Genomic DNA, 23886 nt, shown 5'->3' on the forward strand with positions numbered 1-23886 from the left:
CCGTTCATGCAAATAACAAGCAAAGCCGCTTGCAAGAAGCCCGCGAGACGCGAAAGCGCGCGAGTGTTTCAGGCGGCAGGCGGAGCGACAGGGCTCCAGCGAGGACAGAGTTAAGCCCAACTCCTCTCCCGCCCTCAGAGGAGGGGCCGAGCTGCAACGGAAATAACCGAGCGCTGGGCCGCGGTTGGCCGAAAGAAGCCGAAGTCCTCCCGGAAGTAGCCGAACCGTGGGGTCTCGCTCTCCGACCTGAGCCGAGCACCGGGCCTTGTTCTCCGGATCGGCCGAAGGTGTTCCGGAAGGAGGCGAGCCCCGAGGCGGGCCGGGCAAGCCTTCCCAGCGGCCGGCAGAGCCTAACGTCTGGTGAGACTCTGCGAGGGCGAGAGGACCCGGAGCCTGAGTCCGGCCAGGCAGGAGCCGAGCTCGTTCCGGAAGAAGCCGAGTGGACCGGCGCCGGCCTCGGCGTCCTGGGCGTAAGGCAGTAGCGGCCGCGAAGACAGCGCGGGCCGGGATGAACCGCGACGGCTGAGGCAGCGGAGGTGCCGGCTGCGCGGGTCCCACCGAGACTCTTGCAAAGCGCCAGCCCCGCACTCGGGGCTTCGCCTCGAGCCGAGCCCTGCCCCCGCGAGCCTTCCGGACCCCTTTGTGCGGCCGGAGGCGGCGGCGGGAACGGCCATGGCGGCCAACATGTACCGGGTGGGGGGTGAGTACCGGGCGCAGGGGTACGGGGCCCAGGGCAGGAAAGATTGAGGCTGGGGTTGGGACCGGAGAGGAGAGAGGCTCGGCACCCGGACATACCGGGAGCCGTGTCTGGGGCGGCGTGGACCGGAGCGCGGACCGGAACCGGAACCGGGAGCACGGGGATCTAGGGTGCGGGGACAGCGACGAGGCTGGGCGCCGCGACTCCCGGAAAGGCTGCGGGCGGCTCCGACGACACTCCTAGCGCTGCGTCGCAGGCTGGGGAGTGGGCTTGGGAAACTGGTTCCGAAGGAGCTGACAGGGTAGGGAGGGGGCGCTAGGGGCCAGAGCGACGGCTTTGCCACTCTCGGGGGAGCCGCCCTGAGGTTTCCTCTACCCAGGCGTTATTGTGCGCCTCAGTTCGCAAAGGTGGAGAGCCTGCGCTGGAGTGAACAATTGCTCACTTCGCCGAGACTAGGGTGCAACTCATCGCTGAGTTGTGGGGACTGCAGTGGAACCCCAGCTTGTCTCTTTAAGGCTCACTTTTGAGCGAACGATTTGATTTTAGAACGACGTGCAGCCGGGGTAGGGGGCATATCCTTATTTTCTCTTAGTCTCTCCACTCCCACATTTCAGCGTCCTCTGTGCCTGGACCCTTATCTCCTTTTGGTCCTCTCAGACCGACTTTCTCTCCTGTTTCGGTGCTCTGGTTCTCTAGTCTCCTCCTCTGATCTTCCCGGTTCTTCCCCACCCCCTCCTACAGATTACGTCTATTTTGAGAACTCCTCCAGCAATCCTTACCTTGTTAGACGGATTGAGGAGCTCAACAAGGTGAGTGGAACAGAATACCTCCCCCCTCTCCAGTGGTCTCTGTCTTCTGAGGTTTCTAACTTAAAGTGAAAGAGAGGACCCTATTCTAAGTACCCATTCATATTCATTCATTCATTGGATGTATTCAGGAAAGGCTATTGAGAACTCAGTGGGAAATTTATTTTTCTGTCCCTTGGCGGCAAAGGAAAGGGATTTAGAAGTCTGTAAGTCTTTAACTTGTAAAGACTTGGGTTTTTCTACTTAGATCCCTTAGAAACTTATTCATTGTTATTAGTCTCTTTGTGCATTTCCACTTTCAAATGACCAATTTTCACTGCTATATTCTTCCTCCCCTCAGACTGCAAATGGAAACGTGGAGGCAAAGGTTGTCTGTCTTTTCCGACGAAGGGACATTTCTAGTAGCCTCAACAACCTGGCTGATAGTAACGCCAGTGAGTGTCTTCACCTCTCCTTCTCCCCTTCCACATGATCTTAGGCTGGGCATGTCCCTGCAGGTGTTTCCCCTGGTAGCATGCCCAAGGCAAGTGTGTGAGTTTGGGGGTGGGAAATGCCTGGTCTGTGGAGGGAGGCCTGTTTTTACACGTTGGGGTTGGAAGCAGGGTGGAGAGACCATGATAAGGAAAGCCAGAATATGGTTTGTGTGTGAGAGAGATGATAATGATAGCATTGATATAGGCGATGAGGAAGGGTGTATCTGTAAAGCGGGACAGTTTGGGGTACACTGGGACAATGGGTAGTGACTGAAGGTGAAGATGAAGAGGAAGAGATTGTACTAAGAGCCTGCATAACAGGGAAGCAGGCTGATTTTTGTAATCAATCACGTGGTGAGAATACACTGGAGGAAAAGACTAGGAAGCTAGGAAATGGTAGGAAAGTTTTCTTGTACTTTTCTTCCTTCTCACCTCTCCCATTTTCCCCTCCACTCCAGTTTATATCTTTATCTTTTCCTTTTGCCTTATCCTTCTCTTTACGGTCTCATCTTCTTTAAAATGTTTTTTCCTTCAGTTTCTTTAGCTTATTTTTCCCTTCCTGCTTTGGTTTTCTTTCCCCTTCCTCTTATTCCTCCTTCCTAAATTATTTTCCTTTTTTCAGTCTGCTTTGGACATGAAGGGGTTAAGGAGCTGAGCTTACAGAGTTCCCTGGCCCTTTGGGGTTTCCAGCCCCATCTGGCAGGGGCTGACCTTGGCCTTGTCCAATCAGAAGGGGTGCGGGGGGTGTGGTCCCCCATGCCTTAGCACTGGGTTTCCGGAGCACACAGGCGAGGGGTGGAGTCTATTGCACCCCTCCTTCTCCTTGAGGTTGGGAACAATGCACCAATGAGCCTGGGGCTGAGGCTTTTCTGCCCCCTCCCACTTTGTTTGGCTCCCAGCCAGTTTAACCCTTCCACTAAGGTTTTGAGGGAAACTGCAGCTCCTTGGGGAGAAAGGCTTTGGCACTGGCCTGAGAGGTGTTGTCCTTGAAAGCCCCACAAACTATTATTAGTCAAGTAGAAAATGAGGGATAGTTAGGGTTGCATGTGATGTTTCAGATCAAGAGTCTTCTAAACTCTGGAAAGAGGAACTGGTAAACACAATATTGTGTGATGTTTTTTCATTTTATTGGGTTCCTGGACTTCAGGCTGGTTTAGCAAGAAAGAGACAAGTGTGTCTTGTTGAGCCTGATGTGGGCACTACTGGGGCTTTATGAGTGGTGTCTGAGCATTGGCAGCTGGGTTTGGGATGTATTTCTATGGCATTCTTTGTACTCCCAGCAATTCTTCCCTAAGAGCGTTGATGATAGAGAGTTGGGAACATTTATAATGGTGCATTGGGCTAAGAGAGAAAGCTGGTAAGGTAAGAGTGTAGAAGCCAGATGCCTGGGAAATGTGAGAAAACAGCTGAGATGGGAAATGTCTTCCCTCGGAGTTTCCAAGGTGGCGTCTTTTTGGAGTAGTTTCTGACTTGGCTTCTTCCTCCCTAATCTCCCAGGGGAGTTTGAGGAGGAATCAAAGCAGCCAGGGGTGTCGGAGCAGCAGCGACATCAACTGAAGCACCGGGAGCTTTTTCTTTCTCGGCAATTTGAATCGTTACCAGCCACCCACATACGGTACAGGACAATGAGGGCCAGCTTGGCCTGTGCACTTAAGTAGAAGATGGAGAGGAGGGGGTGGTGTGTTGGATATGCATTGAGGAGGGAAAGGGGCTCACTCAGGGTTTTCTGACCTCTCTCCTTAGGGGGAAATGCAGTGTGACGCTCTTGAACGAGACAGATATCTTGAGCCAGTACCTGGAAAAGGAGGTGAGAAAGAAGTGTTGGGAGAAGAGGGAGGGGAGTGGGTATTGCTTCCAAGAGGAAAGTAGGACAGTGATGAGGTACAGAGTTGACAGACTGTCTTTTTTTTTTTTTTTTTTTTTTTTTTTTTTTTTTGAGACAGAGTCTCACTCTGTTGCCTGGGCTAGAGTGCCATGGCCATAGCGTCAGCCTAGCTCACAGCAACCTCAGATTCCTGGGCTCAAGCGATCCTCTTGCTTCAGCTGCCTCACGAGTAGCTGGGACTACAGGCATGCACCACCATACCCAGCTATTTTTTTCTAATTTTAGTAGAGACAGGGTCTCCCCCTTGCTCAGGCTGGTCTCGAACTCCAGACTTCAAGTGATCCTTTCATCTTGGTCTCCCAGAGTGCTAGGATTACAGGCGTGAGCCACCGTGCCAGGCCTGACAGACTGCCTGTCTTAGGAACTCCAGGATATGCCCTACTGCCCCCTGCCTCCATGGATTACTGCCCTGCTTACCTTCTCTCTCCCCACCTCCAGGACTGCTTTTTTTACTCACTGGTGTTTGACCCTGTACAGAAGACACTTCTAGCTGATCAGGGGGAAATCAGAGTTGGTTGCAAATACCAAGCTGAGATCCCAGATCGCCTGGCAGAGGGTAAGCAACAGGACAGACTATATGGCTACTGGGTTATCTAATTTCAAGGGGCACTTTAACATCATAGTCTCTCTGAATGGCATTCCCTGGGTGTGCATATTCTGCAAGGGTCTCTGCTGTGACCCTGACAGAATGGGACCTTAGGAACCTGAAAGGGGCAAATGGGCACAGTTGGGAAGAGAAGTCTGAGAGCTGAGGTGTCTGACAGAATCCGAGTAGCAGAGGAAGAAGGAAGTGCTATTGTGAGTAATAAAACCAGTTATTTTCCCCTGCCTCTCTCCCTGTTAATGCCATTGCTTCATTCCCCAGGGGAATCTGACAATCGGAACCAACAGAAGATGGAGATGAAAGTCTGGGATCCAGACAACCCCCTCACAGACCGGCAGATTGATCAGTTTCTCGTGGTGGCCCGGTGAGGGGTGGGTGGATGGGGAAGATGGGCTGGGGTGGGGGGGAGGTGTGGATATAGTTCTGAGTCCCATCCATTTTTAGAGGTGGACTTTAATTTTTTTTCCCAGCATGAGTGTTTTCCTTTCTCCTCTGGCTTAGTTCCTCAGCGTACTTTGGGCTTTCTTCTTTCTCTTTTGACTTCTCACTTTTTCTCTTAGAGCTGTGGGGACCTTCGCAAGAGCCCTAGATTGCAGCAGTTCCATTCGGCAGCCAAGCCTGCACATGAGTGCAGCAGCTGCCTCCAGAGACATCACCCTGGTGAGCAGAAGTTGGTGGGTAGTTGGGCAGGCTGGGCTTTGTGGATATCTGCAGAGCCTGGGCACAGGAGAGGAGGGTGTGTCTGAGGGAGTGGGTTTGTTTAAAGAGCAGTAGTGGGGTGCTGAGGCTTTCAGGTCCTCAGCATTGTTCTCCGCCTTTCTGTAGTTTCATGCAATGGATACTTTGCAAAGGAATGGCTATGACCTGGCTAAGGCTATGTCGACCCTGGTGCCTCAGGGGGGCCCAGTGCTATGTCGGGATGAGATGGAGGAATGGTCTGCCTCAGAAGCCATGCTATTTGAAGAAGCCCTAGAGAAGTACGGGAAGGATTTCAATGATATTCGCCAGGATTTTGTAAGTGGCTGGGGCTAGGAGGAGAGGTGGGAGAGATGACAGGTGAGGGAACAGGACCTGGGACCAGTTGCCAGCTCATCCTTCTTCCTTCTTATCTCCTTAGCTACCCTGGAAGTCACTTGCCAGCATAGTCCAGTTTTATTACATGTGGAAAACCACAGACCGGTATATCCAGCAGGTATCATCTGGGCTGGGGAAGCTGGACCAGAGGCCACCTTCTCACCTCTGCCTTGGGAGTTGATGACCTTCTCCCTGCTGTGATGTTGATCCTTCCCTTTCTGTCTTTTTCCCTTCTTGCAGAAAAGATTGAAAGCTGCGGAAGCAGACAGCAAACTGAAACAGGTCTACATCCCCACCTAGTAAGTGTGGTGGGTAGGGGAGATGGCCATGCTTTCTTTTCTTCCCCAACCTGTACCTTCCTCAGTGATTAGGGGTGGGCAGAAGGCAGGGTCAAATTATACAGACAAGGTGGAAATGGATTATTTTCCTTGACCAGTTTTCTGGTTTCTTCCCCTTGCTTCCTCCATTAGCACTAAGCCAAACCCTAACCAGATCATTTCTGTGGGTTCAAAACCTGGAATGAATGGGGCTGGATTCCAGAAGGGCCTGACTTGCGAGAGCTGCCACAGTGAGTTCCGGGAAGAGACAGGGATACTGAGGGTGGGTGGGAGGTCTGCTCTGGCTCAGAACCTGAGGGGCTCAGGTAGCATGTTTCTGTTTCCTCCCTGCCTTCCCCGCCTCTCCATGCTCCCACAGCCACACAGTCTGCCCAGTGGTACGCCTGGGGCCCACCCAACATGCAGTGCCGTCTCTGTGCTTCTTGTTGGATCTACTGGAAGAAGTATGGAGGACTGAAGACCCCAACCCAGCTTGAGGGGGCTGCTCGGGGCACTACAGTAAGGAACAATGGGGGACAGACAGGGGAATGCAGTAAGCATACTGATGTGAGCTTTAGGCAAAGGTCAGAATACCCAACTCCTTTTATGGCAATGGTTTGATGGTTGGGTTGGTGCTTGATACTGGTTGGGGAGCCAGGCAAGTTGGGGCATCAGTAGAGAGATCAGACAGGAATAAATTCCCTCCACAGGGAATGGAAGAAAGACAGGAGCCTCAGCACCTATCCACATTTTTCCTTTTTCCTATGCCCTTCCTCCAGGAGCCACACTCGAGAGGTCATTTGTCTAGACCTGAAGCCCAAAGTCTCTCCCCCTACACGACCAGCGCCAACCGGGCCAAGCTACTGGCTAAGAACAGGCAAACTTTCCTGCTCCAGACCACGAAGCTGACCCGTCTTGCCAGACGCATGTGCAGGGACCTATTACAGCCAAGGAGGGCTGCCCGACGACCTTATGCCCCTATCAATGCCAATGCTATAAAGGCAGAGTGTAAGGGCAGGAGTGTTGGGGCTGGTGGTGGGTTCAAGGTTATTCTGGTCAGAGACCATTGATTCTCTGGGTGTTTAATGATGGTGGGGATAGTAGGCTGTAGGGGTTCTTTAAAGAGATTAGACATGGTTCACAGCCCCAGAAGAGGCCTGAGTAGTGAAGCCCCTTCAGAGGCTTTTATCTTTGTTCTCCAGGCTCCATTCGACTTCCTAAGGCCGCTAAGACTCCATTGAAGATTCACCCTCTCGTCCGGCTGCCCCTGGCAACTATCGTAAAAGATCTGGGTATGGGCTGGGGAATTGGACTGTGAATCCAGGCTGGGGATAGGATGGGGAACCAGCTAGGGTGGTGTCAGGCTTCCAATCCTTCTCCTATCAAGCACCTTCTCTCCTGTTTTTTTTCTTTGCCCTCAAGTCCTCAGAGATGTAGTCTAACAAACTGCTTTTGTGGGTTAATATTTTTTATTCGCTACCCAGCATTACCATACTGATTTGATAAGGTCACAGTCATGTGATTTTTTAAATACTGGTGATTTCTGGCCAGATCTTTCCCCCATCACTACTTTTGGGAATGCCCAGGTAAACAGCTGGCCCATATACAAGAGATGGAAGTGAAAAGGGGAAACTGCATAGGGAAGAAAAGTTACAAAGTTCCTACTTTCCTCCCCGCCACCCCCCGGCAGTGGCCCAGGCACCTCTGAAACCAAAAACACCTCGGGGTACCAAGACACCGATCAACAGAAACCAGCTGACCCAGAACCGGGCACTGGGGGGCATTATGGTGAAACGGGCCTATGAGACTGTGAGTTGACAGACTGGGGTGAGCCAAGCTGACTTGAGTGGGCTTTTGTTTTTGGAAGGAGTCTGAGAGGATCCTTTCACTCATTGTGCTGCCCTACCTTTTTCTAGATGGCAGGGGCAGGGGTGCCCTTCTCTGCCAATGGAAGGCCTCTGGCTTCAGGGATTCGCTCAAGCTCACAGCCAGCAGCCAAGCGTCAGAAACTAAACCCGGCTGATGCCCCCAATCCTGTGGTGTTTGTGGCCACAAAAGATACCAGGTAGGGAGTCCACCATGGGAGGGGCTGAGAGGTTGACAATCCAGGTTACTGGGTATGGGAAATAGGAGTATCTGAGCAAGACCAGCTCCAGGAAAGCTGTGGGAACAGGGTTGGGATGCTGGAAAGGAATGGGCTGGAAGGCAGAACTGCAATGGGGCATGTGGGGTTTCACCTGGGGGTCTTAGCATTCTCTAAGCCTTTCCTGTTAACCTCTTGCTCTTTTGGGCCAGGGCCCTTCGGAAGGCTCTGACCCACCTGGAAATGCGGCGAGCTGCCCGCCGGCCAAACTTGCCCCTGAAGGTGAAGCCAACGCTGATAGCAGTGCGGCCCCCGGTCCCTTTACCTGCACCTTCACATCCTGCCAGCACCAATGAGCCCATTGTCCTGGAGGATTGAGTGTCTGTGGGGAAGGGAGGCAGGCTGAGAGGTAGAGGTGCCCAGGGCACCCAAACCTTTCTTCCCTTTAGTATCAAAGGGAGTGAGGAGTGAGGAAGGGAGCAAGTGAGTGTGTGTCCCTGGAGGGGTTGGGCACCCTCTGGTGTTACCACCTTAAGACTTGTCCCCTTCCCATGCCTCTCCATGCTTGGTGATGGAGGGCAAACTGCAGGAACTTGGCCCATGTGGGAACCTAGCCTGTTTTGGGGGGTAGGACCCACAGTTGTCTTGGACAGTTTTGTGGGGAGGGTTTTTTAATTTTTTAAAAATTTTGCCTCCCTTTGTGAAAGGGGATTGGGGAGGGGAAAAGTAAACAGATATCAGGTGGTGGTACCTGGTTGGGGGAGGGGGGCGTGCACTGCCATGTCTATCTTTTTTTTTCTTATTGGGGGTATCTCTTTCTGTCCGGTGTCCGGACTTTCCTAGTTGGAGTTTGAGGCCCCCAAGTTGGCATCAGCCCCAGGCCATGCTCACTCTTTCCTTCCCTCCCCTTCCTCCTCCGCCTTTTGTACGCCAGTTCTGAGAAATAAAGATCTTTTGTCCGTTTTTTTAACCTCGGATTCTGTAATTGGTTCTTATAGTAACAAATAAAAAGCTGTTTTCTTCAGCTCCTCCTGGCTCAGCTGTTCTCTGCCATGGGTGTGTGTGTGTGTGTGTGTGTGTGTGTGTTTGGGGGTGTCTTTGAGAGGGAAAATAAAGGACAAAGGACAATAAAGGAGGTACAGATGGTGCTTGCCCTGTGAACAGCTTTATGATAGGCAGCCTGGACTGAGGCAGCCGCCTTGTGGGACCCAAGCTGCCCCTTGTCTTCCAGTGGTGCTGGAACCCAAGCACCATCTTGGCCCAGATTCATTCAAAGGAGTTAGGATGAGCTGGCTCTGGATGTTTCTTCCTCTATTTCCCAACTCTTACCTCTCCCTTTTCCTTAGGGGACTCTGGAAGTTGCTGGCAGTCAGGGTAAGATGTAGCCCACTTGGTATGCCTGTGTGTGGGATCACAGGAATATCTAGCCACGTAGCTCTGTAGTGTATTTGTACAGACTGCTTCAGGCTCAAGGCCAGCCAGCCTCAGCAACTGCCTGGATATCTGGGTCCAGTGTAGTGCTGTTTCCTTTCTGCCTTTTTTAATTTGGGGAGACAGAGTCTCACTCAGTTCCCCTGAGTATAATGCCCTGGCATCAGCCTAGCTCACAGCAACCTGGAAATCCTGGGCTCAAGTGATCCTCCTGTCTCAGCCTCCCAGGTAGCTGGGACTACAGGCATGTGCCATGACACCTGGCTAATTGTTATAATTTTAGTAGAGATGGGGTCTCACTCTTGTTCAGGCTAGTCTGGAACTCCTGACCTCAAGCGATCCTCCCTCCTAGGCCTCCCAGAATCCTAGGATTACAGGCGTGAGCCACAGCACCAAGCTTTTTTTTTTTTATTGTTATCTTTTTAGAGACAGTTTCACTCTAACCCCAGCTGGAGTGCAGTGGTGTGATCGTAGCTCACTGCAACCTCAAACTCCTGGATTCAAGCGATCCTTCTGCCATGGTCTGTCAGAGTGTTGGGATTATAGGCTTGAGCCATTGCACCCAGCCCTTTGGTCACTTCCTTTAGAGATGGGGAACAGTCTCAGCAGTTGTGACTCGATCAAGGTCACAGACTTGGTATGTCTGACTCAAGTCCACTGCTCTTTGCATGACTAGAAGCTGTGAGTTGGTAACAGTACAAGCTGCTTAGCCCCATCTGATAGTCCCTGTCCCTAGAGCCTCCCCAGCTCCTGTTCTTCCTTCCTGTCCTAAGCCACACCTCGGTGGTGTCGGAAGGAACTGACCACTATGTCAGTCTGGGGGGCAGCAGCACTTTCCCTGTCCAATGTCTTCACTCAGGTGCTACCATAGTAGGTTTCGTCGCAATGCCTTGAAGAGGGCAGGTGGCTCCGGTGCCTCATGAGTCCACCACGCAGCCCACTACTGCGGAAGGAATGAGCCTGGCTCACCGGGACCCCAGCGATCTGGCTGTGGCCTCGTGGAGTCCAAAAGGTGCCTGGTGGGAGCAGAGCTCCCTAAGCAGGGTTCGGAAACGGTCGCGGAGGACCCGTTTTGCAGGAGGACTGAGGGCAGAGGGAGAGAGTAACATCCTGAGAAGGTTGGGAGTCCAAAGACAGCCCTGGGCTCGGTGGGGCAACGGATCGGAAAACGCCCACCTCCTACCTTCATTCTCCGGGCAAATATAAGGTGGAAGGTATAGCCGCGCGGCCGCCACTGCCGGGCGCAGGAGCTCGCAGCCCGCAAGCCACCATCGGGCTAGGAGCGGCTGGGGAGACACCACCTGGCGCGGGTCTTTGTGGCTGCTTTATGAATATTCACGATTCTTTGGGCCAATCAACGCCCGAACAGCTCAGAGCACACCAATCGGCTTACCGCATGCGGATAAGCACCGTAGATGGATGGTTGGCTTTTTCTAAAACGCGTAGGGACTTGACACAGCCTGGAAATGGAACTCCGAGGCGAAGAAGCTCGGTTTCCGGAGGAGTGCGCCCGTGCCATTGGTCAACATTTACGTCATTTCCTATCAGACTGGCGGAAATTGCTTCCCCGCGCGCTGCGATTTGGAGAAGTGAGTTCCGGTGGTGGCAGAGGTGGTTGCATTTTGTCGGTACCGGAGAGTCGCTATGGCGGCGCTGGATTCGGATGTCGAATCACTGCCGCGTGGGGGCTTTCGCTGCTGCCTCTGCCACGTTACTACAGCCAACCGTAAGCGGTGGCTAGTGAAGGGGGTGGTTGCGGGCTTTCGTCTATTGGTTCTAGCGAAAGTTGGAGTTATAGCGCATAGTTCCTGTGAAGTCGGTTGGTAGGGTCACATACCTCCGTTTTCACTCCGCATGTCCGAGGGGATTGGAGAGTGGGGAAAGCCGCACCTCATTACATCCCTCCTTCCTAGTACACGAAACCTCCACAGCGAAAGTTTCATTTTTGTATTGCCTCTTCAACCATCATCTATTGGACGTTTGCTCTGTGCCTGGTATTCTGCTGGTCTTTAGGGTGGGGGAAGGGGATTCAGAGATGAAAGAGCTCACTATCTAGAGATTGAGACAGTTTCATTGTTTTACAGATATGTATGGAGAGCTGTGGGGCCACAGAGAAGGCAGTAATTAAGTCAGGATGGGTGAAATAGGTGGCATGAATGGAGCATAAGGTACTAGTGAGGAAGAAGCAGAAGGTGAGTTAAGAGAAGTAGACAAGGTCCTTCTATGAGGGGGAAAGGAGCTCAGTGGATCCTGAAATTCTACTTTTGAAGTTTGAATCATGATCTTCCCTAAATGGTTTTCCATTCTTTTCTCTGTGAATGGGACTACCATTATTTGTCCAGTAGGGCAAACCAGAAACCCAGAAGTCTTCCTTGGCCCCACATTTACTTGGTGACATCAAACAGCTGACTTACATAAATGAGAATAATAACAACAGCTAGTTTTTCCACATTTATCACTTACTAGATTCTTTGCCAAATGTTATATGTGAATAATACCTATGTGGGGGATACTGTTATTAACTCCATTTTATATCTAATGAAATTGATGGATAGAGAGGTTAAGTAGCTTGGCCAAGGTCTCACACAACTTGACAGAACTGGAATTTGAACTTGGGCAGTGTGATTTAGATCCTGCACTTGAAATCACTATACCATACCCGGAGATGATCCATGAGGAATAGTTCTGATTTATTTAGTTCTTCTATAGGTGACCTGGATAATTTAACTGTTAATTTCTTTACAGTTCTCAGGTGTTGCTCTACCTAGCACATATATATGATTTAAGAAATACTTGTAGTATAGCTAGTTCTTCTGGGAACCACTTAGAGAATGCACTTTATAGACAAATGGACAAGAGAGGAAGGTGAAAGGAGCCAGGACTTTATTTATTCAAAGGTCACACTTTCCGTGGCTTGGAATGATCGGTAGGATTTAGGCATGCAGACAGCAAAGGCAAGTACGCTGAAGAGTGATTTGAGTGTTTTTGTCTCACACTCGTCTTTGCAGGACCCAGCCTAGATGCCCACTTGGGAGGCCGAAAGCACCGGCACCTGGTAGAACTACGAGCTGCAAGAAAGGCCCAGGGACTTCGAAGTGTGTTTGTTAGTGGCTTTCCCAAGGATGTGGATTCTGCTCAGCTCTCTGAGTACTTCCAGTCATTTGGACCTGTGGCCAGTGTTGTCATGGACAAGGACAAGGTAGAGTGACTGGTTCTAAGGGTAAAGTATGAGTCAGATGTGCTGCCTCTGAAAAGATACTAGAGAGAGAAACCAGAAGTCCATTTGGGCTGGTTCCTAATATGGCTTGTCCTTGATAGATACCCCAGTACTTGGGCTAGTCTAGCTTTTGAGTTTCTCACACCTCCCCTATCCCCTTGGATTTTATCAGTTCACCAGAGTTAGTCACTGGGGGACTTGTTTGTCATTTATTTATTCAATGAATCATTTATTTGCCAAATATTTATTTATTGCTAACTTTGTACTTGGCACCATGCTTAGGGCAGCATTCTGAGTAGTGAATGGGATAGATGTGGTTCTGCTCCCACAGAGTTTACAGTCTAGAGGAGAAAGTTGACAATTAAATGAGTAATTATAGTGGAAGTTGGTGCTTAAAGAACAACATACCATTGGAGGATCAACGTGACAAGAAACTGGTTGATAAACCAGTTGGTAGTTTTTTAACTTACACTGAGAGGTACTTAGGTTAAGATTATTTGGTCAGAACACCCTGTCCTGTGGACATTGCCAGACAAACAAAACCATTCTTTGTGCTTCTTTTTGCCTTGCTTCCCTGCAGACTTTTATTAGTGTCCATTTAGTCCCTTGAAAAAATTTAACTGTTGCGGTACAATGTTCTTAGGTTATATTGTGGTTCTGAGGCCGTACTCTAATTACACAGGCATGGCTTAGGTGATGCCAAATATTCTCAGCAGCCCAGGTCATCTTTTAGGATCTGGTGGGGTCTGTTTTTATTAGGCATTCAGCACCTGAACTACAAATGGCTACAACTGAACTATAATTTTTCAATTTTTCTCATGTAACAAGAAATCCAGACCTGAGCAGTCGTTTGCTGTTTTCCTGTGCTGTCATTATTGGCATGTGGCTCTTGCTTCCAAATTTTTAAGCAAGAAGAAGGGCCAGGCTGAAGGGCAGAGTATAAAAGGCTAGTGCAAGCTGGGTCTGACTCCCCTCTTCTCTCTTTTTCTTTATTTCTGAGGAAAATACTCTTTCCAGAGGCCTCCTCAGAAGACTTCTACTTAGAGCTCAGTGGCTAGAACTCCATCATATGGTTACTGCCAGCAAGCCTGGGAAATTAAGCTTTTTTAGCTGGGCACTTTGCCTCTCTGAAGAAAATCAGGGCTCTGTTAATAAGAAGGGGAGAATATATTTTGGGTGTGCAGTTGGCAGTGTCTGTTGAACTTCCTGACTTCTTCAGGAAGCTCCATGTGCCGGTTTTTGTTGATACCTATTTTAATTGCAAAAAATGATCTTTTATTGAATTTAAACCTCAAGTTTCTGATGCTTCTAGTTATAACAATAATGATTAAAAATTTCTATTGAAGGCCGGGCGCTGTGGCTCACGCCTGTAATCCTAGCTCTTGGGAGGCCGAGGCGGGCGGATTGCTCAAGGTCAGGAGTTCAAAACCAGCCTGAGCAAGAGCGAGACCCCGTCTCTACTATAAATAGAAAGAATTTAATTGGCCAACTGATATATATATAAAAAATTAGCCGGGCATGGTGGCGCATGCCTGTAGTCCCAGCTACTCGGGAGGCTGAGGCAGAAGGATCACTCAAGCCCAGGAGTTTGAGGTTGCTGTGAGCTAGGCTGACGCCACGGCACTCACTCTAGCCTGGACAACAAAGTGAGACTCTGTCTCAAAAAAAAAAAAAAAAAAAATTTCTATTGAGTAATTACTATGCACTAATTGTGTGGTAAGTACATACACTATCTCATTTATTTATTTATTTTTTATTTTAGCATATTATGGGGGTACAAGTGTTAAGGTTACTCATATTGCCCATGCCCCCCTTCCCCCTACACTATCTCATTTAATCTCCACATTTCCTTGAGGGAAATTGTCAGTAGGAAGTTGGCGACTTGGGAGTTTAAGACCCTACTTGAGAGGCAGTCGCAAGTTACTTCTTTGAGTTTTAGTTTCTTAATTTGTAAACTGGAAATAATAATTACATACCTTGTAGTTGTCTTATGAGCCTTAGAAATAGTTTATATGAACTCCTTGGTTTATAATAAGCCCTCAACAAGTGGTAGCTCTTGCTAGGAATGGTGGTATTGAGAGGAGAAAAATGGCCAGGACACAGGCTTCTGAATCTGCTACTCCTGCCCTTCCTGATGACTTCTGTAAGGTTGTTTTTTTTTTTCGGGACAGAGTCTCACTCTGTTACCCCGGTTAGAGTGCCGTGGCGTCAGCCTAGCTCACAGCAACCTCAAACTCCTGGGCTCAAGCGATCTTGCTGCCTCAGCTTCCCGAGTAGCTGGGACTACAGGCATGCGCCACCATGCCCGGCTAATTTTTTCTATATATTTTTAGTTGTCCGGCTAATTTTTTTCTATTTTATAGTAGAGGTGGGGTCTCGCTCTTGCTCAGGCTGGTCTCGAACTCCTGAGCTCAAATGATCCACCCGCCTCGGCCTCCCTGAGTGCTAGGATTACAGGCATGAGCCACCGTGCCTGGCCCTCCTGTAAGGTTCTCGAGAGAAATATGTGCACAAAGACAAGGCCAAGCAAAGGGACACCTGAGTTTTAGCTGGGGCTTTGGTTGCAAACCAATGTTGAACTGCAGTCAGTGAGTGGTGATTCTTCAGACAGAAAACTGGCCTGGGCAGGTCCAAGTTGCTGCATTTGTCCTTGGCTTCCCTTTGGTTCTTTGCTCTGTTTGGTGTAAGGCCTGTGTACTGATAAGTCCCCCCACCTCTGTTCTTTTATTTTTTTGAGACAGAGTCTCACTCTGTTGCCCCAGTTAGAGTGCTATGGCGTCAGCCTAGCTTACAGCAATCTCAAACTCCTGGGCTCAAGCGATCCTACTGCCTCAGCTTCCCGAGTAGCTGGGACTACAGGCATGTGCCACACCATGCCTGGCTAATTTTTTCTATATATTTTTAGCTGGCCAATTAATTTCTTTCTATTTTTTAATAGAGATGGGGTCTCGCTTTTGATCAGGCTAGTTTCAAACTCCTGACCTTGAGCAATCTGCCCACCTTGGCCTCCCAGAGTGCTAGGATTACAGACATGAGCCACTGCGCCCAGCTTCATTTTTGTATATAATGTGAAGTAAAGATCCAACATCATTCCTTTGTATGTGGCTATCCAATTGTCCTAGTACCATTTGTTGATAAGACTGTTCTTTTCCCATTGAGTGGTCTTGGCACCCTTGTTGAAAATCAGTTGACCACAGATATATGGGTTTCTTTCTGGGTCTCAATCCCATTCCCTTTATCTGAATGTCTGTCTCTGTGCCAGTACCACACTGTCTTGATTACTATAGCAGGTACCTTTTTTTAAATAGGATGAGGGTCCAACTTTACCACTGGAGAGGATATAAAAGAATATGGAGTTTTGTCCCAAAGTAGCCATGTTTGTCCTGCTCCTGTTAATACTGTACCTTTAAAAAAATATGGCCCAATGGATATCACTGGAGCTCAATCAAATGATAGTGGTACAGCTGTCACATTGCTGTTATTCCTTGATGGCAGTTCCTTTAAGGAAAGGGTTTATGGGTTTATATTTATGCCTAGCACAGTGTTCATTACTTGGATTCTTAATAAATGTTAAAAGGATGGAATTAAACCAGGAAAAGTGAGCAGGCTGGCCATAGTATAATCTGTGGAATCATGTCATTGGGAAGAATAGGGGGACAATAAAATAGGTAAAATGAGATTTTCAGAGGCGGACTGGGCAGACTGGGGTAAAATGTGTGGGATAGGAATGAGGGAAAGGATTGCATTCTATGTCCTGTTGTTACAAAAACAAGCCAAGCAAATGTTCCTTTTTTTTTTTTTTTTGAGATAAAGTCTCACTCTGTTGCCTGGGCTAGAGTGCTGTGGCGTCAGCCTAGCTCACAGCAACCTCAGACTCCTGGTCTCAAGCAATCTTTCTGCCTCAGCCTCCTAAGCAGCTGGGACTACAGGCGTGCACCACCATGCCTGGCTAATTTTTTCTATGTGTTTTTAGTTGGCCAATTAATTTATTTCTATTTTTAGTAGAGACGGGGTCTCGCTCTTGCTCAAGCTGGATTTGAACTCCTGACTTTGAGCGATCCACTGGCCTCGGCTTCCCAGAGTGCTAGGATTACAGGCATGAGCAACTGCTCCTGGTCTGCAGATGTTCCTAATTTATGGGATAGTCCCCATTTCAAAGATCCTCTTCCACTGTCAGACCACGTGCTTATGTTCTTGGTTCCAAAACCATCATCCCTGCCTCTTTTGTGGTTTGCCAGGGAGTGTTTGCCATCGTGGAGATGGGGGACATGGGTGCTCGGGAGGCTGTCTTATCACAGTCCCAGCACAGCCTGGGAGGACATCGCCTGCGTGTCCGGCCCCGGGAGCAGAAGGAGTTCCAGAGCCCGGCCTCCAAATCCCCCAAAGGAGCGGCCCCCGACAGTCAGCAGCTGGCCAAAGCACTAGCCGAGGCCTCAGATGTGGGGGCACAAATGCTAAAGCTCATGGGGCTGAGGGAGTTGTCTGAGGCTGAGCGGCACCTTCGGAGTCTCGTGGTGGCCCTGATGCAGGAGGTCTTCACAGAGTTCTTCCCTGGTGAGTCGCCTCCCTGCTGTATCAGCCCTCTCTGTGCTTCATTCCCCCAGGTCTGAATCCTAGTTCCCCCTCAGCTAAGGTGTTTGGTTGTTCTTCCATCTTTGTATCCTGTTGTGTTCTTCCACCCCTTGTTCCTCCCTGATGTCTCTTGACCTTTATTTTCTATTTGGCACCCAGGCTGTGTGGTCCATCCTTTTGGCTCTTCCATAAACAGCTTTGATGTCCATGGCTGTGATCTTGACCTCTTCTTGGATCTGGGTGATTTGGAAGAGGCCCAGGTGAGTGGCCAGGGAGGCAGCTGGGAAGAGTCAGTGGGAATGGTCATGTGACAGGTCCGTTAGCTCTTCATGCCTTGGTTCCTTATCTGTAAAATGAGGATAATAGGGGTCACTTGAAAGGGTTACTGTGATTGGGGAAATGTGAATATGGATGGGCATTCCATGGGATGAAAATGGATTGACATGGGATAGATGGCAATCGTAACAGGGAAAAAAACCAGATTTCAAAATGGTATATATGATATGACCTTATTTTGGAAAAAATACATTAAAGAACATACAATAAGATAATTTGGGGGGGGTGCTTATCTGTTTTTTCTTTTGTATAAATTTGTAGGGTACAAGTGTAGTTTTGTTAAATGCATAGATTGCATAGTGGTGAAGTCATGGCTTTTAGGATATCTATCACTCAAATAACATACATTGTACTCATTAAGTAATCTCTTATCGACCCTTATCTGTATTTTCTAACATCTAATGTACAAATTCTGGTTTTGGAATTGGAAAGGGTTATTATTATTATTATTATTATTTTTTGAGATAGGGTCTTGCTGTCACCCAGCCTAGATGCAGTGGCATGATCATAGCTTACTGCAGCCTCAAATTCCTGGGCTCAAACAATCCTCCTGCCTCAGCCTCCCAAATAGCTGGGACTACAGGGATGCCCAGCTAATTTTTCTTATTTTTTGTAGAAATGGAGATCTTGCAGTGTTGCCCAGGCGAATCTTAAACTCCTAGTCTCAAGTGATCCTTCTGCCTCAGCCTCCCAAAGGGCTGGAATTATAGGCGTGAGTCATCATGCCTGGCCTATTATATTTTGTAATAGACTTTATATTTTAGAGCAGTGTAGGATCACAGCAAAATTGAGCAGAAAGTAGAGTTCCCATTACAGCTCCTGTCCCCATAAAAGAAGATTTTTTTTAAGTGTTTTATCATTTTTTTCTTTCTGTACACATATATACACACTATATTTTCAGAATCATTTGAGAGAATGTTGCATGTATCATGCCCCTTCACTCCTTAATATTCCAGTGTGTATTTCCTAAGAACAAGGGTAATAGTGTATAACCATAGTACAATTAGCAAGTTGAGGAATTGGTACACTGACTGGGTCAAGTGTAAAACTTCACAAAACATTTTACTTTATTTTTGTTTTATTATTTTAGTTTAGACAAAGTGTCACTCTGTTGCCCAGGCTAGAGTGCAATAGTGTCATGAGAGCTCACTGCAACCTCAATCTCCTAGGCTCAAGGAATCCTTCTTCCTCAGTCTCCCTAGTAGCATAGCTGGGACTACACACATGCACCACAGCACCTGGCTAATTTTTTTACTTTTTTTTTTAGAGACAAGGTCTCACTTTTGCCCAGGCTGGTTTCGAACTCCTGTCCCGTAAGCAATCTTCCTGCCTCAGCCTCCCAAAGTGTTGGGATTACCGGCATGAGCCACTGCTCCCAGCCTTTTACAAAACTTTAATCTATAATCCATAGATTAACAGTCCATTAGTCCATACTCTAAGTTTTTTTTTTTTTTTTTTGAGACAGAGTCTCACTCTGTTGCCCTGGATAGAGTGCCGTGGCGTCAGGCTAGGTCACAGCAACCTCAAACTCCTGGGCTTAAGCAATCCTTCTGCCTCAGCCTCCCAAGTAGCTGGGACTATAGGCATGTGCCACCATGCCTGGCTAATTTTTTCTCTATATATTTTTTTAGTTGTCCAGATAACTTCTTTCTATTTTTAGTAGAGACAGGGTCTCGCTCTTGCTCAGGCTGGTCTCGAACTCCTGACCTCCAGTGATCCTCTCGCCTTGGCCTCCCAGAGTGCTAGTTTTACAGGCGTGAGCCACCGTGCCAGGCCTCATACTCTTAATTTTATCAGCTGTCCTGACAGTGGACTCTTTAGTCTTTTTAGAGACAATGGTCTCTTTAGTCTTCTTTAATCTGGAGTAGTTCCTCTGCTTTTCTTTGTCTTTCATGACAATAACATTATTGCAGAATATGGACCATTTATTTTATGGAATTAAAAGGTTATTTTAGGCTGGGCACAGTGGCTCAGGCCTGTATTCCTAGTACTCTGGGAGTCCGAGGGGGGACGATCCCTCAAGGTCAGGAGTTCAAAATCAGCCTGAGCAAGAGCAAGGCCCCGTCTCTACTAAAAATAGAAAGAAATTAATTGGCCAGCTAAAAATATATAGAAAAAAATTAGCCGGGCATGGTAGTGCATGCCTGTAGTCCCAGCTACTCGGGAGGCTGAGGCAGAAGGATTGCTTGAGCCCAGAAGTTTGAGGTTGCTGTGAGCTAGGCTGACATCACGGCACTCTGGCCAGGGCAACAGAGTGAGACTCTGTCAAAAAAAAAAAAAAAAAAAAAGGTTATTTTAATTTTAAGAAAATGTTCCTGTGAGGATTAAATGAGTTAATACATGTAAGCCCTTAGAACAGGGCCTGGCACCTAACACGCCATAAGTAATAGCTATCTTGGGGACAAGGATGTTCCCTGATTAGGGAATAGCTGGAGAGGCATTCAGTCAGCTTATTTCCATCCACAGCCAGCCCCAAAGCCTCCAGAATCTCCATCCTTGGACTCAGCCCTTGCTTCCCCACTGGATCATCAAGCCCTGGCCTGTACCCCGACCTCGCCTCCAGACTCACAGCCTCCAGCTTCTCCCCAAGATTCTGAGGCCCTGGACTTTGAAACTCCTTCCTCCTCCCTGGCACCCCAGACTCCGGACTCTGCTTTGGCCTCTGAGACCCTTGCCTCCCCCCAGTCCCTGCCTCCAGCCTCACCACTTCAGGAGGACAGAGGAGAGGGGGACCTAGGGAAGGCCCTAGAACTAGCAGAGACCCCAAAGGGGGAGAAAACAGAGGGGGGAGCAATGCTGGAGCTGGTGGGATCCATTCTCCGGGGCTGTGTCCCAGGGGTGTACCGAGTCCAAACTGTACCCTCTGCCCGGCGCCCTGTGGTCAAGTTCTGCCATCGGCCTTCAGGTCTCCACGGTGACATCTCCCTCAGTAACCGGTACCTTTGTTTGGGGGTGGTGGTTGGGGAAGGCCAGCTGAGAGTTCTGTGGTGGCTGAGGAGAAAGTCCTGGGTTGGGAAGTTCCTATACCTGCTGAGTCTTGAGTTGTCCTTGTTTGGTCCCATTCTTCTTTCTGTCACTTACCTCCTCCTGTCTGGGTTCCATTTCAATGTGTGTAACGGGTATACCCTGGAATAACTTTTTTTTTTTTTTTTTTTGAGACAGTGTCTCGCTTTCTTGCCTAGGCTAGAGTGAGTGCCGTGGCGTCAGCCTAGCTCACAGCAACCTCAGACTCCTGGGCTCAAGCGATCCTCCTGCCTCAGCCTCCCGAGTAGCTGGGACTACAGTCACGAGCCACCATGCCCGGCTGATTTTTATATTATATATATTAGTTGGCCAATTAAATTCTTTCTATTTTTATGGTAGAGACGGGGTCTCGCTCAGGCTGGTTTTGAACTCCTGACCTTGAGCAATCCGCCCGCCTCGGCCTCCCAGAGTGCTAGGATTACAGGCGTGAGCCACCTCGCCCGGCCTGGAATAACTATTTTTAAGGGATATAGAAAAGGGTTCTGTGGTTGAATAAATTTGGGAAATGTAAAGTTAAATGCAGACAGCTTCCTCCCTCACCTCTTTTCCCTGCTTCTGTTTCTCTTTCCTTCCTTCCTCCCTCCCTTCCTGTTTTTGTGTCATTGCATATTAATGGTTATGAGGAGTCTCAAATAACATGCTCTGTGAATGTCCAAAATGGGTATGTAAGATGTAGTGGTTCCCAAACTCATTTGACATTCTTTTGCTCACCCTGTCACAAGACCAGAGTTTCATCAACACTCTGGGAAACTCTCTTTTGGCCTTACTGCAGCTGGCCCCAGTTATACAAGTCTGGAATGAGAGCTGGGAGTGGTAGGTTCTGTGGGTCTCCAAGCCCTAACACCCGTGACCCCACTTTATCCTAGGCTGGCCCTGCATAACTCCCGTTTCCTGAGTCTCTGCTCTGAGCTGGATGGGCGAGTTCGGCCCCTCGTGTACACCGTCCGCTGCTGGGCTCAGGGTCGGGGTCTGTCAGGTGAGAACGAATCAGGGCAGACGTGGGGCTGAGTTGGTGTCAGGACAAAGGCAGGGATTCAGGGAGAGAAGGGAGGTAGGTACAGGCACTGGGGTTGAGAAACTGCCAATGAGGGGATTGGAAGTACCTCTGATCTAACTGGAATTATTATTTACCAGGGAGCGGCCCCCTTCTCAATAACTACGCCCTGACCTTGCTCGTGATCTATTTTCTTCAGACCAGGGACCCTCCTGTGTTGCCCACTGTGTCCCAGCTCACCCAGAAAGCAGGTACTGCAGCCTAGCCTCCACTCTGTCTCCTTGGCTTCATCTGTTCTCTTCTTCATCATGCTTAGACACACTAAGCTACCCTGAGAATGAGATCTCCGCCATCACCCCCATTCCTACCCCTCATCCCCCCCATCTTCATGCTTCCAGACTGACCCTTACCTTTTTACTTTGACAGGTGAGGGGGAACAGGTGGAAGTTGATGGCTGGGACTGTAGTTTCCCCAGGGATGCCTCGAGACTGGAGCCCAGCACCAATGTGGAGCCCCTCAGTGAGTCTGGGAGCCTCGTAGGGGGCTGGCAATGTCGTTAATTACAACCGTAGGTAACAATCATACCACTGTGTGCCAGGCATGGTTCTCACAGCAACACTGTGACACAGGTAATATTGTTGCCGACATCTTACAGATGAGGAAACCGTGCCTTAGAGCAATGAAGTGGCTTGCCCAAGGTAACACTGCTAGCAAGGGGAAAGAGCAGCATCTGGGGAAGGACATTGCTGGGAGTGCAAGGAGAAAGGCTTGACCTCTTGTTTAATCCTTTTTTGTTGTTGTTTCGAGATGGGTCTCACTGTTGCCCGGGCCTGCTTTGAACTCCTGGCTTAAGTGCTCCTCCCTCCTCAGCCTTACGAGTAGGTGGGATTATAGGAGTGTGCTATTATGCCTGGTTTGACCTCTTTTGTTTATAGTATTCAGAGAAGCCTGGCTTCTTGGGATACTTTTGAGCCCTTGGAAGAGAAAAAGAAAGTCCTCCTAAGGAAATGGCTCTAATTCAGGACCTGTCTCAGTCTCAGTTCCAGCCTCTAAGTGACCTTTCCCCAATCTTCCTCCTTCTCCAGGTTCCCTACTAGCCCAGTTCTTCTCCTGCGTCTCTTCTTGGGATCTTCGTGGCTCACTGCTGTCCCTGCGGGAGGGCCAGGCACTGCCTGTGGCAGGGGTCCTGTCCTCTAATCCCTGGGAGGGTCTGCGCCTTGGCTCCATGAATCTCCAGGACCCTTTTGACCTGAGTCACAACGTCGCAGCCAATGTGACCAGCCGGGTGGCTGGGCGGCTACAGAACTGCTGCCGAGTGGCAGCCAATTACTGCCGAAGCCTCCAGTTCCAGCGCCGTTCCTCCCGGGGTCGGGAGTGGGGGTTGCTCCCCCTACTGCAGCCCAGCTCCCCGAGCTCCATACTGTCTGCTACCCCAATCCCCTTGCCCCCGGCTCCCTTCACTCAGCTCACTGCTGCCCTGGTCCGGGTGTTCAGGGAAGCATTGGGGTGCCATATAGAACAAGGAACCAAGAGACCATGGTCAGAAGGAGGTGGAACTGAGGAGTCTCCCCAGGGAGGGACAAACAAAAGATTGAAACTAGATGGACAGAAAAAGAGCTGCAAGGACGGGAAAGAGATAGAGCAGGGACATGCAGGGGACCACGGTGAAGATGGAGTAGAAGAAATGGTTATAGAGGTTGGAGAGATGGTGCAGGACTGTGCTATGCAGAGCCCTGGGCAGCCAGCAGAGCCACCAGTGATAAGTGGCAGCCATCTAGTCACTGGAGAAGAGGGGCAGCCAGGCCATGCAGCACTGGCAGATCAGGGCCCCAAGGGACTTGAAGCAGCCCAAGGAGGGTCTAAAGGTGAGACAGTGAAGGCGACATCACTCTCCTCGGTGAGCTGGCGCTGTGCTTTGTGGCACCGAGTATGGCAGGGGCGGCGGCGTGCCCGGAGACGCTTGCAGCAGCAAACCAAGGAAGGAGGCGGTGGCAGTGCTGGCACAGGAGCAGAGTGGCTGGCAACTGAGGCTCGGGTAACCCAGGAGCTGAGAGACCTGAGCAGTGGTGAACAGCGGCCAGAGACTGAGCCCCTCCTGACCTTTGTGGTGTCTGCATCCCAGGCTGACCAGACACTCACTGTGACCCCACTCCAGGATTCCCAAGGCCTGTTCCTTGATCTCCATCATTTCTTACAGGTTTTCCTCCCTCAGGCACTTAAAAATCTCAAATGAAGACATGGACCCTTAAGGGCAATAAAGCTGCTACTTTAATACAAATATTGTCCTGTTTTCTCTAATTTCCTCCTGGTAATCTCCTTCATCCAGTACGTTCCATTTCCTCCTCTCACTCCCCAAGACCTTAATGCAGCTTC

At 49.5% G+C, this 23886-nt stretch overlaps 2 protein-coding genes across 5 annotated transcripts; both read left to right on the forward strand.

Moving 5' to 3' along the window:
* Positions 1 to 203: 203 nt before the first annotated feature.
* MTA2 (metastasis associated 1 family member 2) lies at positions 204 to 8963 on the forward strand. Of its 2 annotated transcripts, none has more exons than XM_012778238.3 (18): positions 204 to 700; positions 1439 to 1506; positions 1844 to 1937; positions 3474 to 3591; positions 3720 to 3783; positions 4300 to 4417; positions 4727 to 4829; positions 5026 to 5125; positions 5291 to 5479; positions 5583 to 5657; positions 5780 to 5838; positions 6010 to 6107; positions 6236 to 6375; positions 6636 to 6864; positions 7059 to 7148; positions 7547 to 7665; positions 7773 to 7921; positions 8152 to 8963. In XM_012778238.3, exons 1-18 carry the CDS (start codon positions 673 to 675, stop codon positions 8315 to 8317), a joined length of 2007 nt encoding a protein of 668 aa, XP_012633692.2. In that variant the 5' UTR covers positions 204 to 672; the 3' UTR covers positions 8318 to 8963. The 2 variants fall into 2 exon arrangements, with proteins under 2 accessions (XP_012633692.2, XP_020141945.2); XM_020286356.2 differs by lacking the exon at positions 204 to 700 and adding an exon at positions 836 to 998.
* Positions 8964 to 10939: 1976 nt separating this feature from the next.
* TUT1 (terminal uridylyl transferase 1, U6 snRNA-specific) lies at positions 10940 to 23791 on the forward strand. 3 transcript variants are annotated; one of them, XM_012778235.3, is made up of 10 exons: positions 11103 to 11364; positions 11455 to 11562; positions 12379 to 12569; positions 16826 to 17141; positions 17319 to 17419; positions 19962 to 20431; positions 21386 to 21495; positions 21654 to 21764; positions 21940 to 22032; positions 22599 to 23791. In XM_012778235.3, exons 3-10 carry the CDS (start codon positions 12555 to 12557, stop codon positions 23744 to 23746), a joined length of 2364 nt encoding a protein of 787 aa, XP_012633689.2. In that variant the 5' UTR covers positions 11103 to 11364; positions 11455 to 11562; positions 12379 to 12554; the 3' UTR covers positions 23747 to 23791. The 3 variants fall into 3 exon arrangements, with proteins under 3 accessions (XP_012633688.2, XP_012633689.2, XP_075857937.1); XM_012778234.3 differs by lacking the exons at positions 11103 to 11364; positions 11455 to 11562 and adding an exon at positions 10940 to 11096; XM_076001822.1 differs by having other exon boundaries at positions 11103 to 11562.
* The last annotated feature ends 95 nt before the right edge of the window (positions 23792 to 23886 follow it).

The sequence above is a fragment of the Microcebus murinus genome, chromosome 4 (genome assembly GCF_040939455.1).
Source record: "Microcebus murinus isolate Inina chromosome 4, M.murinus_Inina_mat1.0, whole genome shotgun sequence".
Classification (NCBI taxonomy): Eukaryota; Metazoa; Chordata; class Mammalia; order Primates; family Cheirogaleidae; genus Microcebus; species Microcebus murinus.

What these genes read in the sequence shown, in the direction of transcription:
- MTA2 (XM_012778238.3), top strand. Translation starts at nt 673, where the DNA reads ATGGCGGCCAACATGTACCGGGTGGGGG. An exon ending in TTACCAGCCACCCACATACG is followed by an intron (nt 3,592 to 3,719) that starts GTACAGGACAAT and finishes CTCTCTCCTTAG; the next exon opens with GGGGAAATGCAGTGTGACGC. An exon ending in TGAAACGGGCCTATGAGACT is followed by an intron (nt 7,666 to 7,772) that starts GTGAGTTGACAG and finishes ACCTTTTTCTAG; the next exon opens with ATGGCAGGGGCAGGGGTGCC.
- TUT1 (XM_012778234.3), top strand. Translation starts at nt 11,015, where the DNA reads ATGGCGGCGCTGGATTCGGATGTCGAATCACTGCCGCGTGGGGGCTTT. An exon ending in CTTCACAGAGTTCTTCCCTG is followed by an intron (nt 17,142 to 17,318) that starts GTGAGTCGCCTC and finishes TTTGGCACCCAG; the next exon opens with GCTGTGTGGTCCATCCTTTT. An exon ending in CACCAATGTGGAGCCCCTCA is followed by an intron (nt 22,033 to 22,598) that starts GTGAGTCTGGGA and finishes CTCCTTCTCCAG; the next exon opens with GTTCCCTACTAGCCCAGTTC.